This window comes from Adiantum capillus-veneris, chromosome 19 (assembly GCF_014529385.1).
Source record: "Adiantum capillus-veneris isolate H3 chromosome 19, ASM1452938v2, whole genome shotgun sequence".
NCBI lineage: Eukaryota > Viridiplantae > Streptophyta > Polypodiopsida > Polypodiales > Pteridaceae > Adiantum > Adiantum capillus-veneris.
Window position 1 is genome coordinate 36,780,480 of NC_140949.1, and position 17,161 is coordinate 36,797,640.

The 17,161-nt window shown below is 44.6% G+C and overlaps 1 protein-coding gene across 3 annotated transcripts in view; it reads right to left on the bottom strand.

The window, feature by feature from the left end:
- Positions 1-326: 326 nt before the first annotated feature.
- Positions 327-17,161, bottom strand: part of LOC147433838 (uncharacterized) — a 30,241-nt gene continuing 13,406 nt past the window's right edge. For 2 of the 3 annotated variants that reach the window (XM_086490466.1, XM_086490468.1), the window contains exons 4-6: positions 1,182-1,221; positions 913-1,057; positions 327-833 (exon numbers count right to left, since the gene is read on the bottom strand). In XM_086490466.1, the coding sequence (XP_086346592.1) occupies positions 714-833; positions 913-1,057; positions 1,182-1,221 (305 nt within the window). In that variant the 3' untranslated portion in view covers positions 327-713. Of the gene's footprint in view, positions 834-912; positions 1,058-1,181; positions 1,269-17,161 lie in introns of those variants that run through there. The other variant, XM_086490467.1, reaches the window with a different exon arrangement.

The window sequence follows — 17,161 nt, forward strand, 5'->3', positions numbered from 1 at the left end:
AACTAAACTGGAGAGGGTTAACATTCGTTGAAACACTTGCGTAAACCCCTGAAGATTACTTTTGCATTCAACCAGAACACGTGCATAACAGCACAAAGAACGCCTCTTCCTCGGATCCCAATTGGGCCATTCGAAAAAAAAAGACTGCTTCAACATGCGACTGATACATCGCCTACATATGATACAATCGCTTTATCCCTCTTGAAACCTGCAACTCTGTTCTCTGGTCCTTTCAAATGCACAAACTTCAACTCAAGAATGATATTTGAAGTTTTTTGTAGTGTTCCTTCAAAGCAAAAGGTGCAATACAAGACAACCCACAAGGATCACAAATCAGAAACAGCTAAGATTTTTCAAAACAGATTACATGTCTTGACATTTTGAAATTGTGGCCATGTTGAAGCTTTCAATCTGTAGGGTCGTATTCTTTATGACTGGCCTTTCTTTTCCAATGCTTTCAATAGTTCTTCGGACACAATCCTCCATACAACCCACCAGTAGCTGGGAAAAAACTTGGGAGTCGGTATGAGGGAGCTGGTGTTGAGAACACAAAGGAATTTAGTAATAAAACAGTCTCAAGACATCATATGTTGTGTAGTATTACAAGATTGGTGAGAGTCACTGGCTGGGCTCAAGCTAGCATTCCAGAGAGGGTAAGAATAGGGAATGTCGGTAGTACCACCATCAATCACAAAGCAGTTCTGAGAGTGAGGCTATGCTGCAATTGCAGAGACTAGTGTTGGTTTCAAACCCCAATTGATAACAGGCCATCCTCGCTTCTCAGCAAGAACTTGGAGCCGCGCATCGGGATTCACAGCATGTGGGTGGCCTACCTGTTTTTTAGTTAAAGAGAAAGTTCAAAGTAAGCTTGAAGTCAGCAGAGAACTATAATGCAAAGTAAAAGAAACTTACAATCTCGAGCATCGGTAAATCAGCCACACTGTCACCAAATGCTAGGCTGTCAGCTAGGGAAACCCCATGATTCTTTGCATAATCTCGAACCCGCTCTGCCTTTTCTGCATTACTTGAAGCCATGCCTTTCAACTGCCCTGTGAACCTGTATATATAAAGAACAAAGAAATTAACAAGGACTCTATTTATCTTGTTTTTGAGAAAAAAACCCAGTTTAAAAAGTGGCCTTCTAACTGTAAATAGCCTGAAATCCTTGAAAATAGCCTCACCTCCCATTTTCTTCGACCAGTTCTGCTGCATAAACAAAATCTGAAAACACGAAGCCCAAGAAGTCACAACTGAACTTGTGCAGCAGGCTGAAAATGTGCATAAAGATGATCAGCCAGAACAAGCCCACATATATTCAGCACAGTTATATCCAAGGAAAAAGCATAAATGCATCTGAGCTTTAAAACATGTCACAAGACAGCAAGCTCTAAACAAGTGGTAAACTTCCATATGACTTCTTTCTGAGCTATCTGTTTTTTATTTCTCGGCATGCCATACCTTACAAGAAACTTGAAATCAGAGTAGACTCGCTTGGATACAAGCTTCGTGTTAAAACTGCTCAAGTTGGTGCAAATTGCGTGAGACACTAAGACAAAATCTGTGCAACTGCCAGATGCACTCAGCACGGTCTTTTGCACATCCAGAACTTAGAAACTTGTCGTACATAAGAACATCACACCTCAAGCACCAGAGAAAACTCTCGAAGAAGCAATCGGCAAACTCATTCACCCGCTGAGATGGTGAGGAAGGCCATTGACAGGATGAGGACTGGAAGAGCATATGATCATGATGGTTTAGTGGCTGAGCACTTCATGCATGCCAGAGATCTACTAGCAGAGCTCCTAGAAGTTATGTTTAACCGTGCCATGTGTGAGGGCTTGCCTGATACTTGGAGCCTATCTACTATTGTACCTATCTTCCAGTCAGGAGACCCTATGGAACCTGGGAATTATCGCACTATCATGATCGGACACACATTGACACGGTTGTACGCATCCATTCTTGAGCAGCAGCTGAGTAGATGGGCAGAGAGGGAAGGGATACGCGCAGTCGGGCAGGCAGGATTCAGGAGAGGTTTTTCTACTCTTGACCATATCTTGACACTCAGAGCCATCATTGAGGAGGGCAAATCACATGGGAGACGGATCTATTGCAGCTTTGTGGACTTCCCCAAAGCATTTGACACCGTACCCAGAGCTAGGTTGATGCGCAGATTACAAGAGATGGGAGTACCCACGGAGCTCATTTGGGGAGTCATGGCACTGTACAGGTCAGTAGTGGGGCATGTACGCACCTCAGAGGGCCTATCTACAGCGGTTCACTCCACTATTGGGGTGAAGCATGGTTGCCCGCTCTCTCCTACTCTGTTTGGTATGTATGTGGATGAGGTTTCTGACTACATTGAGAGTGATGGTGATAGAGGTGCACAACTGGCAGGAACATGGATCCCACTATTGTTATATGCTGATGATATTGTGTTGATCTCCGACTCTCTAGAGGAGATGCAACGTCACTTGAATGCTTTGCATAGCTTTGCCCATGAGAGTGGTTTGTCTGTCAACCTTGGTAAAACCAAGGTCATGGTATTTAATACGACCCCATAGTGGATCAGGAGGTCAGCGCCCGCATTCACGTACGGCCAGGAGACGATGGAGTATACAGATGCTTACACCTACCTTGGAGTGGTTTTTGGTGGACTAGCATTTTCATTGAGAAGAGCAGCAGAGACTAGATTGACCAAAGCCCATGAAGCATTGGGTAGATTGGAGAGGATGTGTTCACATGTTCAGTTTCAAGAGCCTCGGACGAAGCTCTGGCTCTTTGACACCCTAGAGGCTTCTGCATTGCTCTATGGAGCTGAGATTTGGGGACCTTCATTGGACCATCATGGGAGGACAGGTCGCACTGATGGATGTGGGGACATGGAGAAGCCACTAGTCTCTATGATCTCACGGCTCATTAGAGCCAAGGCTTCAGTACCACGTGCCATTATACGAGCAGAGCTAGCTGTCCCCCCATTAGTGGTTGAGGCGCTCACCAGGTCCGTCTCCTTCATACACCCACATCTGGGAACTTCCTAGAAACAAATATGCCCGCCTTGCACTTGAGTCCTCTCGACAGTTAGCCATGCAGGGAGATACAGCATGCCGGTATGGGGAGATGACATCAAGGTTTCAAGCGCATGGGTTCAGCATAGACAGACTGCCACCCTTCTAGTACTCACTGGATGCACCCTCTCTGACTCTCACACAGTCCGAGATTACCAGGCTCATCCGCCAGGACCTGACTCAGCTAGACATCAAGAGGACATGGATACAGCCAACACGAGAGCTGGGCACGAAGATGGCTTTCTACAGAGAGCATCTTCTCCAGCTTACGGAGGACGGTTTTGTGACTAGACCTAGATACATGGACACCCACTTGTCTCATGGGATACGATGTGCTATTGGCCAGATACGCACACCTTCACACCAGCTGCGGATCGAGACTGGGAGATACAGCAGAGGCCAGGACATGTCTCCTATGTGACCTGGAGCCTGAGACAGAGTTGCACTACACATGCCACTGCCCCGTCTACTACGAGATACGCGGCCGCTTCTTCCACTGCTTGTTCAGAGAGGGCTTCGAACCACTCTCCAAAGTCATGCGGTACGAGGATCAGAGATGCTTGGGTTTGTTTTTGTTGGAGCTGCGCAGACACAGAGAGAGCCTGATGAGAGGAGAGATCAGCCAGTCTCAGAGACGGATCACAGACTTCTTTAGAGCAGACACTGGACACCCGGAGGAGCTGCTACCACAGGAGAGCTCGCCGCCTCACACTGGAGGCACATTGATCGACCGAGCGACTAAGCTAGGGAGATCCAGACGCCCACGACTACGGAGGACCACACAGCATCGACGGAGGTTGCATCAGAGGATTCGGATCACTTTGGGCCAGCATACACGACGCCCGGTCAGGCTATTGACCATGGAGGAGATTGATGAGATCGGCCAACGACCAATGCTGGATCTTTTGTGATCTGTGATTTAGCTATCCCACCTATCTGCTTAGATCACACCTAGCTGTTTCAGATTCCATAGCATTTTATTCTGTCATTTTTGTTACTCTGACTTTGTATCAGATCCACCACATTGTAACTTTCTAGTCTCATAGGTCATTCTGGCCTTCTGAAGACGTTAATATAACATTTCATTTCTCTATACAGAGATGGTCCGATGGTGATTCTAGAGCAGCGCTCCACATGACGGTGCAAGACCTATGGGACCACACTCAAAGTTGCCACCTTGAATTGTGATGGATCGATGCGCCTTGATGCTTTTGAGGATAGTTTTACAGGAAGAGACATCGTCTTCTACTCTGAGACACATCAGGCCCCTCGGCAATCTACGCCTTACATTAATGGATATAGATGGGAGACAGCCTGTAGACAGGAGACACGATCAGAGCACAGAGGGTGGGGCTCAGGAGGAGTGGCACTGTTATTCAAGGAGGAGTTGCAGCCATTGGTACATATAGCCCGCAGGGATGAGCAAGCTAGGTACATGTGGGTGAGATTGAGAGCAGAGACAGGAAGATATCTTTACATTGCTATTTGCTACTTTCCCCAAAGTACGTCAATTTATGAACCACCCAGAGGACAGTCCCCCTTTTCTATTTTGGATGATGACATATGGGAGTTCTCTAGAGATGGTGACATCATCATTCTAGGGGATTTCAATGCTAGGATTGCCCATCACCAGACAGTATTTTATGATACTTCAGAGGAGATGCTGAGAGAGCTGGATGTTGCAGAGACGGACTTATCCAGACTATCACAGGATGGGGAACACACTGAGTATGGACGACACTTGATAGACGTGGGGACTGCACATGGATTGGCCATCTTGAATGGCCTACAGAGATTTCCCACTGCAGGGGGGTTTTACATGCTTTCCACACAGACATGGAGCCAGCACAGTGGATTATGTCATGGCACAGCCGAGCCTCATCTCCAACATCCAAGATCTCACGGTTGGACCCATACCTGTTGGTGTGGCAGTGGATCAAGCTCGTGTCGTTGACCATCTCTTTTCAGTTTATTGTAGCACACACGCCACGCGCAGCAACCCCTATTCGCTACACCTTCAGGCGGGAGACGGACTCTGTATACATAGATGGGATCTACAGACGCCTGTGCACAGACCTCTAGAGGAGCTTACTACTATACTGACATGACAGTACATGATGCACCAGTAGAGGCATACCCACATACCCAGCCTGAGCAGAGACACCGTTCGGGGAGCATGCTCCAGAACAGTTGGTATGATGAGGAATGCTGGGACACTAGAGCTAGACTTCAGAGGGAGGTGCTTTTGGGGGACATCACTCACAGACAGTCACAGATTGACTTCCGACACCTAGTGCGGATAAAGAAGAGGGCATTTTTGGCTCGCCTAGCTATTCTTGAGTCAGAACTCACGTGAGGTATGGCGGCTCTTTCCGCAAAGCATTTGACACAATACCCACAGGTAGATTGATGCGTAGATTACAACAGATGGGAATACCCACAGAGCTCGTTTGGGGGGTCATGGAATTATACATGTCAGTAGTGGGGCATGTACGCACCTCAGAGGGTCTATCCACACCGGTTCACTCAACTATTGGGGTGAAGCAAGGTTACCCGCTCTCTCCTCATGTATGTGGATGAGGTTTCTGACTACATTGAGAGAGATGGTGATAGAGGTGCACAGTTGGCAAGGACATGGATTCCACTATTGTTATATACTGATGATATTGTGTTGATCTCCGACTCTCCGGAGGGGATGCAACATCAGTTGGATGCTTTGCATAGGTTTGCCCAGGAAAGTGGTATGTCCGTCAACCTTGGTAAAACCAAGGTCATGGTATTTAATACCACCCCACAGTGGATCAGGAGGTCAGCGCCTGCATTCACATACGGCCAGGAGATAGTGGAGTATACAGATACTTACACTTACCTTGGAGTGGTTTTTAGTGGGCCAGCATTTTCATTGAGGAGGGCAGCAGAGACTAGATTGATCAGAGCCCATGCAGCATTGGGTAGATTGAAAAGGATGTGTTCACAGGTTCAATTTCAGAGCCTCGGACGAAGCTATGGCTCTTTGACACTTTGGTGGCTTCTTCATTGCTTTATGGAGCTGAAATTTGGGGACCTTCATTGGATCATCACTGGAGGACAGGCCGCACTCATGGATGGGGGGACATGGGGAAGCCTTTGGTCTCTATGATCTCGCGGCTCATTAGAGCTAAGGCTTCAGAGATTGGTTCTCATTTTGAGTTATCCAGAAAGTATCAAATTTCTTAGCAAGACAAAATACCCATGTCTTTCTCGTGTCAATATGTATCAAATAATACTTAGAACCATGCACAAGTGTCTCTAGAGACATCATGACCTCCACAGAGGAAGTTGCACGGTAGACGGTTGAGGTGGGATAAAACCCTAGAAGAAACATCCAACAACAAGAGGTATACCAAGTAGTCAGAAGAAGAACCTGATTCACAACCATAGCTTTACCTGCAAGTGACAAATGCATAGAAGACCGATGACATCAGACAGAGCTTCAATGGACTACAAAGTTAGCTCAAGCCACTGCTGTGGAGAAGTGTCAATGCCTACATGAAATCCCAAGTAGCGGCAAAAATGGCCAGAAGCTAGACAAGTAAAACCATCCAATAATCCCCTGTGACAACACTCATCAACACCCAGCCAGAAGAAGTATAACAAGTTGTCAGAAGAAGTACCTGATTTACAACCATAGCTTTACCTGCAAGTGATAAATGCATAGCTTCCTGTTCTTCGTCGAGGCCATGACTCTCTATCTGTAGGGAGGACGACACAACTTGAGGAGCCTAAACTCCTATATCAGAAGTATGCTGATGACATTCATTTCAGTGGAGGTTTCATCAATTGGCACTTTTTTTAATGCTTTTTGGCTGGGTGTTGATGCGTTTATCACAGGGGATTATTGGATGGTTTTACTTGTCTAGCTTCTGGCCAGTCTTGCCGCTACTTGGGCTAGACAAGTAAAACCATCCATAATCCCCCGTGATAAACGCATCAACACCCAGCCAAAAAGCATTAAAAAAATTGCCAATTGATGAAACCTCCACTGGCAAGACAAAAAAAAAAAAATTGAATGTCACCAGCATACTTCTGATATAGGAGTTTAGGCTCCTCAAGTTGTGTCGTCCTCCCTACAGATAGAGAGTCATGGCCTCGACAAAGAATAGGAAGTGATATGGGGCTAGAGAGCATCTAGAGAGAGAGAAATGAAATGAAGTGAAATGTAATATTAACGTCTTCAAAAGGCCAAAATGACCTATGAGACCAAAAGGTTACATGTGGTGAATCTAATACCAGGTCTGGGTACAAAAAGTACAAAGAACTGAAAAGAAAATAGTGGGTTGGGGTGGGGTGAAAGCTGATACAAGGGGAATACAAAGGGTGAGCTGATACAATGGAGCTCTCTGACAGTCGAGGCATCATATACATATACATCAGTATCCAAAAGTCTTTATAGATTCAATGTCCTCCAAGGTAGGCACTCTGTTAGGACGGCTCCTATGTCGCGCCAATATGGTATGGATCCTCTGTTTTGCAGTCTGCGTCGATGTCGAGAGGGCCCCCTCATCCGTGGGCGACGAGACTGCCCCAACTCCATCGCCCAATCAAGCAGTATGCCTCTGGTGTATTGTCTCTTCAGCGCATCTATGCACCTCTACGCCGAATGGTCACGACTCTACAATAGAAGGACACAACTATTGACTTAGAGTCATGCCTCTTGACCTATGGTCATGTCTTTTGATTGTCTCTCTTCAATTTCTATATAAGAACACCCTTGTAACAGGTTTCAAATCAATCAACATACATTCAGTCTCTGAATCTCTTGTCTTCTAGTTCTGTTTAGAGTTCAGTTTTTATCTAAGTTCAGTTATGAATAAACACACATGTTCTTCAAAGGTTCGATGGAGAGATAGTCTTTTTATGATGAATACACTTTTGTTGCTTGTAATTGCATAAGCACTTCTAAGTGAATGCAAATTTTCTGCCTACTCTCTCTTGAAGAGAATTGATGACTCTCAAAAGAGGGAATTATTTCCTTCTCTATAAGGAACGCCCAATTCCTAGTGTGATGGGCCATATGACATGCATGTCCTTTGGAGGAGCCGAACCCCACATTGCTGCTATACACCCTCTTTCAAGCTTCGACCCTTGCTTGATCTTGATATTAAGAGGTTTGGAGGTCACATCCGGAGTTCCCCGTTTAGAGTGAGTGATTGAGTGAGGGCTTCTTTGTGCATGTGCTTTGCCTTGTAAGGCTTTTCTAGAGTCCCAAGCATCATGCCTCGAGGATATACTGGTTTTTGTCCGTTGTGCCACCATTGGGCCTTTTAGTGGGCAGCCCTGTTTTCCGCATGTGACTCCTCATATTCCCCCATTATGGGTCGTGGGATATTTCTAAGAGAGTCTAGATGTTTGTTTGCACCCCTGTATACGGATCCCTCTATGGGGCTTGGGTCCTCTATGCTCCCGTGCTACCACACCTTCTGTTACATTGGCCGAGGGACCTAAACCCAAAACGTCAAAAGCTTGAACTTTGGTTGAGATTAGTGTAGGTCGCGTTGACATGCTGACATGGCAGGCTGTATGGATTTTCCGCGTTTTGTGCTAGTAGATTTCAACAAATTTTGGCGATAGCTTTTGAGAGTAAACGCTTTTGGGTGTGAGTGCTTTATGTCTTGATGCTTTTGGGCATCCCTTGTAAGTTTACAAGGACCCTTGCGTTGTACTTTGCGAAGCGTAATAATAAAGAAACACCAAAGGGATGCCAGTCTTTGGGGCTAGTGCATCTTGGCTCAGAACTCTACCATGCTGTGCCGACTCTCCTTTTCTCTCTTTGTTCAAGTTTAGTTCAGTCATTTGCGGTTTCTGTTCGTGTGTTGCTATTGATTTCTCAATTAGAGTGTCCAAGCGTGCAACAGTGAGAGCTCAGAATGATTCTTCTACGGACTATTCGATTCTCTCTACAACACATGGATTTTTGCAAAGAATCTGACAAAGACGACACCCCTTGGATTGTTGGTTGCCGGGGAGATGAAGAAAAGTTGAAACCCAGCATGGAAATATAAGAAACCAATGAAGATTTTGGCAAATTTCCGAAAGGGAACCTAGATTGAGCGGAGTGCAAACGTGGACTGCCTGTTGGCACGTGTGAAAAGATTGATCAAGGACTCCAAAGACCCGAAATATGTGAATCACCTGAAAAATTAATGAGATTCATGCGAGATGGTGAGAGGCCGTTGATTCTCCTCTCAAAGGCAGTAAGGAAGCTAAAAGAATAGCCGAGTGTAGAAAAGCAAAAACTGTACTCCTAAACAAAAATTGACTAAGCCCTTGAAAGAAGACAAATGATTGATGAAAAGCTTAAAGCGTTCTCAAAAGAAGAAGATATCAACGGATTTCCTTGATTATTTGGGCCGGAAGTCGACTTTTGAGGTGGTAAGCGGATCCAAGAAGCGTATTCATTTCGAGGATGATCCAAATTTTTCTTTTGTCTTTACAGAGTTCCGACAGTTCGTCGTCTTATAGTTCCAAAGAGGATGAGAAAAAGTGGAAGAAGCGGAGAAAAAGCAAGAAAAATAAATTTTTGAAAAAGTCTAGAAGGCATAGGAAGCCATCTAGCAGCTCAATGGAGGAGACGTCATTCTCTGCTGACAGTTCAAATAGTGAACAAAAGAACAAGAAGGCCAAGGATTGGGGTCAAGTAGTCAAGTTTGACACGTTTTCAGGCTACCAAGACACCCATTGTGCGTTTGAGGCCCGCCTTCTTGGAAGGGTGTTTCTCGGAACGCTCCAAGGTGCGAAGGGCGGCACCTTACTTGAAAGGAAATGCACCGACATGGTGGTCTACTATGTTGTTGCGTAGAGAAGCACCTAAGAATTCGGTAAAATTCAAGAGAATTTTCACTTTTGTTGCTTGGATAGCAGAAGAATATGAAGAAGATGTTATCACTGCTTGGCATTAGATGAGGATGACTAACAAAGACACTTTGGATGACTACTGTCAAAGGTTTTGGGATTCTTATTTGCCAGTGTCCTCGTTTCAGAGGGTCACTATGAAGAACGAGATTGAGTGGTTTTGCTACCGACTACCAAAAGAGATTTGACAGTATTGTCCACAATAGAAGTTTGACTCCATTCAAAGACTTATGGGACATGCCAAACAAGGTTTTGGTATGCATGCCAGTCGTTGACCTATCCTACGGACAAGCCAATGTCCACCTCAACAGGGCAAGAGTCTTCCAGGGAAGAGAGAACAAAAGGAACCGTATGAAAGAATAGAAAGATAAGCAAGGTCCACCATAAAATTTTGTCAAGGGCACTTTTTGCCTCTCAATGCAAAGTGGATGGAGGAGGAGAACATCGCAAATTCTTTTGAGTTTAAGTTGTACCTTGAAGCTTTTGGATTTTTAGCAATGTCTATGCTAATAGTTACCAATAAATCAACAGGTTGAATTTAGTGCGATGCAGACTGCACAAGAAGGGAGCCATTCCACTCCTTTGTCATAAATTGCCTAGATTGAATAAAGCCACTAATTTCTCTTTAAGATTTTAGGGATACTCACATACTGACAATATTTTGCAGAACGACTTTATGAAAATATGTGCATTGAATTGGAATTTTCCAATTGAGGAGAAACATGCTCTTTCACACGCGTATTGTTAGAGAAAGATGAATGTTCTCAGGATTTTGTTTGATGAATGATTTGAGCTTTTAGTTGACTCTCCTTCTCTCTCTCTTTCTCTCTTCAAGTTTAATGATTTTGCAGTTTCTATTTGTATGTTGCTATTGATTTCTCGCTTGGAGTGTCCAAGCTTGTAACAGTGATATCTCAGCTCAGAACGATTCTTCTTCTACGGAGAATCTAATCCTTTTTGCAGCGCACATGGGTTCTCATGGAGATAGAGACAACATCCCTTCAACAGTATGCCATCGGGGAGATGAAGAAACCCATTGAGATGTAACAGACTTGGACACTCCAAGTCAAGATTCTACCGCGACACAACAAAGATTCACTTCAAAACAGTTCACAGTTCACAATTGATTCGACACGGCTCGACGGAGTTCCGTGCCTAGAGATATTGGCCCCACAGACTGGCGCTCCTTTCGGTATTTCTTTTTGTATTAATCTATGTTCAAAGTACAAGAGAGTGGAAGGATTCTCACTCTCAGACTCTGCGTCTAGATGCTCTGAGTTGTGAGGACCCTACCCACTTATTTAAAGGTTAAAAGGGATGCCCAAAAGCAGAGCCCCAAAAGCTGTCAATTTTAAAAGCCTCTTAAAATAAAGCAAATAGCCCCAAAAGCTTCAAAATTAGCCTTGCGTAGAATTCAGTTGGCGTAAAAGCAGATCTCCGTACATCCTGCTGCTGCGTCTTGCGCCACAAATCACGGAAGTCCGTATGGTATGCCACATCAACATGTTAGCGCTTTTTCCGCGTATGTCTGCTAGCCGAGGAGTGTGTGTGTGCTCTGCTACCCCACTGTAATTGTGTCCAAGGCCATGCCATGCCACGTGACCCATTTGTGACATACCCCCCTCTTGAAAGCATTGTAATCGCCCTCAATTACGCCTGCAAAACAAACAAAAGCCATAAACTGTCTTAGCAGACACCACCGACGCACTAGGAACAACACATCTAGCACATGTACCAATCGAAAGTCACATCACAGAACATCACTTGACATCACAGGACATCACATGACAAATCACATTCAAAAATTCATTGAGTCTCACACCATGATTAATCGGCAACGTATTTAGCAATCACATCTAGATCCAATCAAGATCTCTCAGATGCCCGATTGACTAATCCTTATTCCAATCATGTCATTTCGTCTATCAGTTCCTACACTTAAACAAGTCAAGTACAAATTAGTATCATATTATCAAAAATTCCAAGTCTTAAAGTCATTACAGCAAAATACTGTCAGCCCACAGTATCCCTAAAACCCAATAGGGACATCAATGACTCTATTATCAAAAATCGGGGCAATCTGTTGACAAAGGAGCGGAGTGACTCCCCTCTTGTGCAAGCCCGCTGCACCAAATTCCGTTGAAGCTGAAATCGGGGCTTTATCGGAGTAGACTATGCTAAATCGAATGCTTCAAGGTAAAGATTCACAATATGAGGAGTATCTGCCAGGTCCTCCTCCTCCATCCACTTCACATCCAATGGGGGATAGTTCTTGAATTTAACCAAGAACCGCCTCATCACTTTACCTTTTATCTTTCTATCTTTATGTGCCAATATCTGTTCTGGAACGAGTATCTCCTCGTTTTTCTCCACTTCGGGTTCTCATCTAGCTCCCCATCATCGGGCACATCGCCTTTAAAAGGCTTCAAGAGACTCACATGAAAAGCATTGTGAATTCTCCAAGTATCGGGCAGCTTCAGTCTAAAGGAGACATCATTTATCTTTTCTTTTATCTGGAAAGGTCCATAGTATCTCATGCTAAGATTTGAAAAAAGCCGCTTCTTTCCCTTTTTCTTTCTCAGGCATGCCTTCTCAAAACGTAAGAGCACCCAATCGTTCTCCTTTAATTTCAAGTCGCGACGATGTCGATCTGCTGCCTTTTTGTGTCTTTCTTGAGATTTTTGTAAAGCCTCTCGAACCTTGGCAAAAGCAGTGTCCAAGTCCCTCGTGTATTGGTTGGCTTCAAAAATCTTATCTTTCGTTGTTAACAAGGGTGGAACCTTCGGAGCACCTTCAATAATTTCAAATGGCGCCTTCCCTGTCGAAGAGTGTATCGTGTTATTGTAAGCAAATTCCACCAAGGGCAAATACTTTTTCCATTGAGTCTTTTGATCCGAAATGTAAGACTTCAATAAATCCAGTACGACTGCATTTACAATCTCAAATTTGCCATTTGTCTATGGGTGGAAAGATGACAAGAACTACAACCGTGTGCCAAGTTCTCCCAAATAGCCTTCCAAAACAAACTCGTGAATCGGGGATCTCTGTCGGAGACAATCGTCTCAGGCATGCCATGTAATCTAAATATCTGGGCAATGAACAGTCTCGCTAAATGATCCGGCTCGACTAACTTCTTCACTGGAATGAAATGAGCTTGCTTGCTGAATCTGTCAATAACAATCCAGATACCATCGTGCCCACTCTGTGTCTTTCAGAGATCAAAAATGAAATCCATAGCAATACTTTCCCAGGGGTGGGTGGTTATGGGTAAAGGCTCTAACAATCCCTATGCTTTATGCCTGTCAAACTTAACCTTCTGGCATACCAAGCAACTGCGTACAAAATCGTCCACATCCTTCGGCCAAAAGAAGTATTTTTCCACACCTTTCAAGGTGTTATCAATGCCGCGATGACACGTACATGGTGGACAGTGTTCCCTCAACCGCTGTGTAATGCACAACATCGTTTTCTTCATCAAGTAGCCATCTCGGATGGAATATCTTACTACTACCTCCCCATTCTGTATTCGACAGAATATATCTGAGAAATCTTGATCTATGGTGTACTGATCAACCATGTCCTCAATGCTTCTATGATGAATCGCGGAAATAGCCAAAACTAACGGCTTCCGGGACAAAGCATCTGCCACCAAGTTCTTTTGTCCCTGCACATGGACAATCTAGAAGTGAAACTGTGACAAGATGTTCGCCCACCGCATCTGATTTTCCGATAGCTGCTTCTGTGACAAGAAGTAGCGTACGCCGTAAACTCTGGTGATCATGAAGACCGTAAATCGGCTCTGAATAGGTAATGTCACCACTGAGTTAAAGCACAAATAACCACCAAAAGCTCCAGAAAAATTGTCAAATTTAATTGATTGTCCACCTTCTTTAAATTCTCGAATTTTCTTGTTTTTATCTTCGAGAAAGTCATATTCCGAACTATTTGAAGACGAGTCCTCTGTAGAACTGTCAAAGACTGGGCGAAACTTAGGCTTCTTTGCCTTTTTCTTGCCCTTTCGAAGCTTTTCTTTTTGCTCGCTTTTTTCCCTTTCTAGTTCTTCGCTCGAGTCAGAAGAGCTAGAAGAATTGTAAGAAGAAGAAGAAGGAGAACTCGAAACTCCTTCAAATCGCACATGCTTCTTCTACTTTCTTGCCGAGGCAAAAGTAGATTGACGACCCAAATAACCTGGGAAGTCAATTCTTTTTTTTTTGCTTTTTATCTTGCTTACAGACTTTTAGCACTTCAATAACAACTGAACTGAGAGAGAGAGAGAGAGAGAGAGAGAGAGAGAGAGAGAGCACATGCGAAACGAAGTGGCGAAATTCCACCCCAGAGAGTATCGACCCCAAACCTTCGCACCCCTTTCGATATTTCTTTATATTACTTGAACTCTGTACAATGCCGGTACTCGAGCTCTGCACCTTCTCACTGAAGCGTGCCAGAGAATGAGTCCTCCACAAATATTTAAAGGCCCTTTGCCTATAAAAAGCAGTTTACATGAAAAGCCTTCAAAGTGAAAAGCAATTGGCCTCAAAAGTTGATTAAAAAAATTTTGCCATCGCAAATTTCAAAAATCCGTACACTGCCACGTCAACATCTGTAAGCGCAAAATCCGGGCGTTCCTACAGTTGCCACACCAAGGCCAGCATAAAATGCGAGATTCCATACGGCTCTGCCACATCAGCAGGCCAACGAAAAATCCTTCTACTGCTTTTGCTTCTTCTATGGCTGCTGCTTCTTCTGTTGCTTTAGCTTCTTCTAGGGTTTAGGCCCCTTGGCCGCGATTTGCAAGTTGGCTCCATTCTTTAGGGCTTGACATGTGAGCAGTTTGTGACACCCCCCCTTCTTGAAAGAAAGTAATCGTCCGTGATTACAACATATCTGCTCATAAATTCCAAGTGACATTCCGAGGGACAATCAGAGGGACAATGAGTTTGATCGTTTTGTTAAGAAGTTGGCTTCTCCTTTCGGCTCTTTTGATCAAGGAGTTGGCTTCTCCTTTCGTCCGGATCGGAACTCCTGATATTACGGCGTAGTAAAATTAGCCATCATACCCAAACGACACTGATCTTCCACAAGTGTTTTGATGCACTAAAATTACATACCCAGGCAATCTCATGCAATTAGGAATATTTAGTGGTTGACACATCACAATGCAACACAAATGCTCACATGTGCATGTTACAAGACATTGAAACATAAAGTCTTCGATGAACACTCCGCCCGCATAACCTAACAAGGTCCGGGCCGGAAGATATTCATCGACTCCCTCATCACTCCTCCCGCATAACCTAAAAAGGTCCGGGCCGGGAGATATAGAGGCCATTTACAACCAAACGCCCCCCAGACCGCAGCGTGCGTCGTTTGGAGCACTGAGAGTTACCACTGCTCAGACTTCTTAATACTCGTCTCGCATAACCATCCAAGTCCGGGCCGGAAGTAACAACAACAATATTTTTCAAGCATACAACCATACGCTTCCCAGACATCCCGTCTGCTTCGTTCGAAGGTTTAATCAATACCAAAACAACATTTCTCACTACTCCACCCGGGAGTAAAATCACCAATCATTGAAACCATTATTAAATCCAAAGTCAAAGATTTCAAATCGGCACAAAGATAAGTTCAAAACAAATACCGTCCATTTCAAACAAATTTTCAAAGAATACTTTCTCAAACAGTGTTTAAAAGTATCTAGCTACAAAAAACAACTAGAGTTCCATCAACGAACAACCAAACTTTGAGGACGATTGGCTTGTGCTTTTGCATCACGGCGATGGTTCGGTTCCGAACCTAGAGAGTCGCAACATTCTTGTCGTGCCAAGGCATGCCCAAGAGAATGTCGCAATTGCGCGACTTCATAATGTGGAAATGAGCTTTTCCATGATAATTTTGGATAGTCACTGGAAGAGCACCAATGAACGGTACCACTTTCTAAGTTTGCCCCGTGGCTAGCTCAGTTTCAATTTCTCCACCCTCTGCATCATAATCAAAGTGCATCTGTTTCCACAATTCTGGATGGATGAAGTTCTCTGTAGCTCTGGGATCGAAGAAAATAAGGGCTTTGAACCCATTGACTTTGCCATATGCTCGACACAATTCATTTGTACTTTCATGGCGTATGCATAGATATCATGAACTAGTCCGATAGCAAGTCTGACTCTCTTAGCTGGAGGTGGAGCTGAGGTTCTGTCAACCGTTGGTGCGGGCGTGAGCTTCGCTAGTCTATCAATGCAATGGGAACAACTAGAATGGTTATGACCTGTTTAAAAGCATCCAAAGCATCGGCCTTCTTGTAGTAAGGTGTCTCGTTGTTGAGGCATCAAACGAGGCCTTTGAAGTTTGCGGTTGATTTTCACGAGACTCTCGAGGGAGTTGTTCGTTGTTGTCGAGAGTTGTGGTTAGTGGCCGGAGGTTCTTCTGTGGGAAACTCTAACTTTCCCTTCATCAGTTTGTAGCCGACCACGGCATGGTCCATAAGCTCTTGCATGGTGGAGACTTGCTTGGACAAACAATATTCCTGCAATGGTGATGGTAGTCCAATGGTGTATCGCTCGCATTGGGCCTCCAAAGGAACGAACCTAAAGAAGGACACCGGAAGGCGAGAAACCTTTGGTTATAGTCGTCCATGGTTTTGGTGGCAAGCATTTTCAAGTTGCCCCACACTGCCAAAATCCGAACTTCCAACATAAAAGTCATGTAACTACGTGCAAAAATTGTCTTGAAAGCTTGCCAGGTCCTTGGAGCATGCGGTTGTGTCGCGATTGAACTCCACCATTGCATAGCGTTATCTTTAACAAATCCCGCTGCTCGAGAAATCTTGGATTCTTCTGTATAGTTCCCCAAAGCATAGATGTCGTTGGATTGCTGTAGGATAATAAGGATATCCATTTGGGCTCCAACCATAGTAGCCTGATGGTGGTGGAGGGTGGGGGAGGTGGGGGCAACGGCGGTGGCAAAGGCGGTTGCACTAGATCAGGGTCAGATGGTTGCACCATATTCCTGAAGACTCCCTCGATCAAAACAAACGGTTGGGAGAATGCTTGTTGGAAGCCCTCGTACTTTTTGGTGCCAGAGGAGGAGGTACCACCTGAGGCATCAGAGGGAGTAACATGTAATTCAAAAATTATTGAAACTTTGCAGCATCGAAAGATTCTGCTAAGGATGCCGCGAAAGAATGTCGTGAAGCTCGTCGAGAA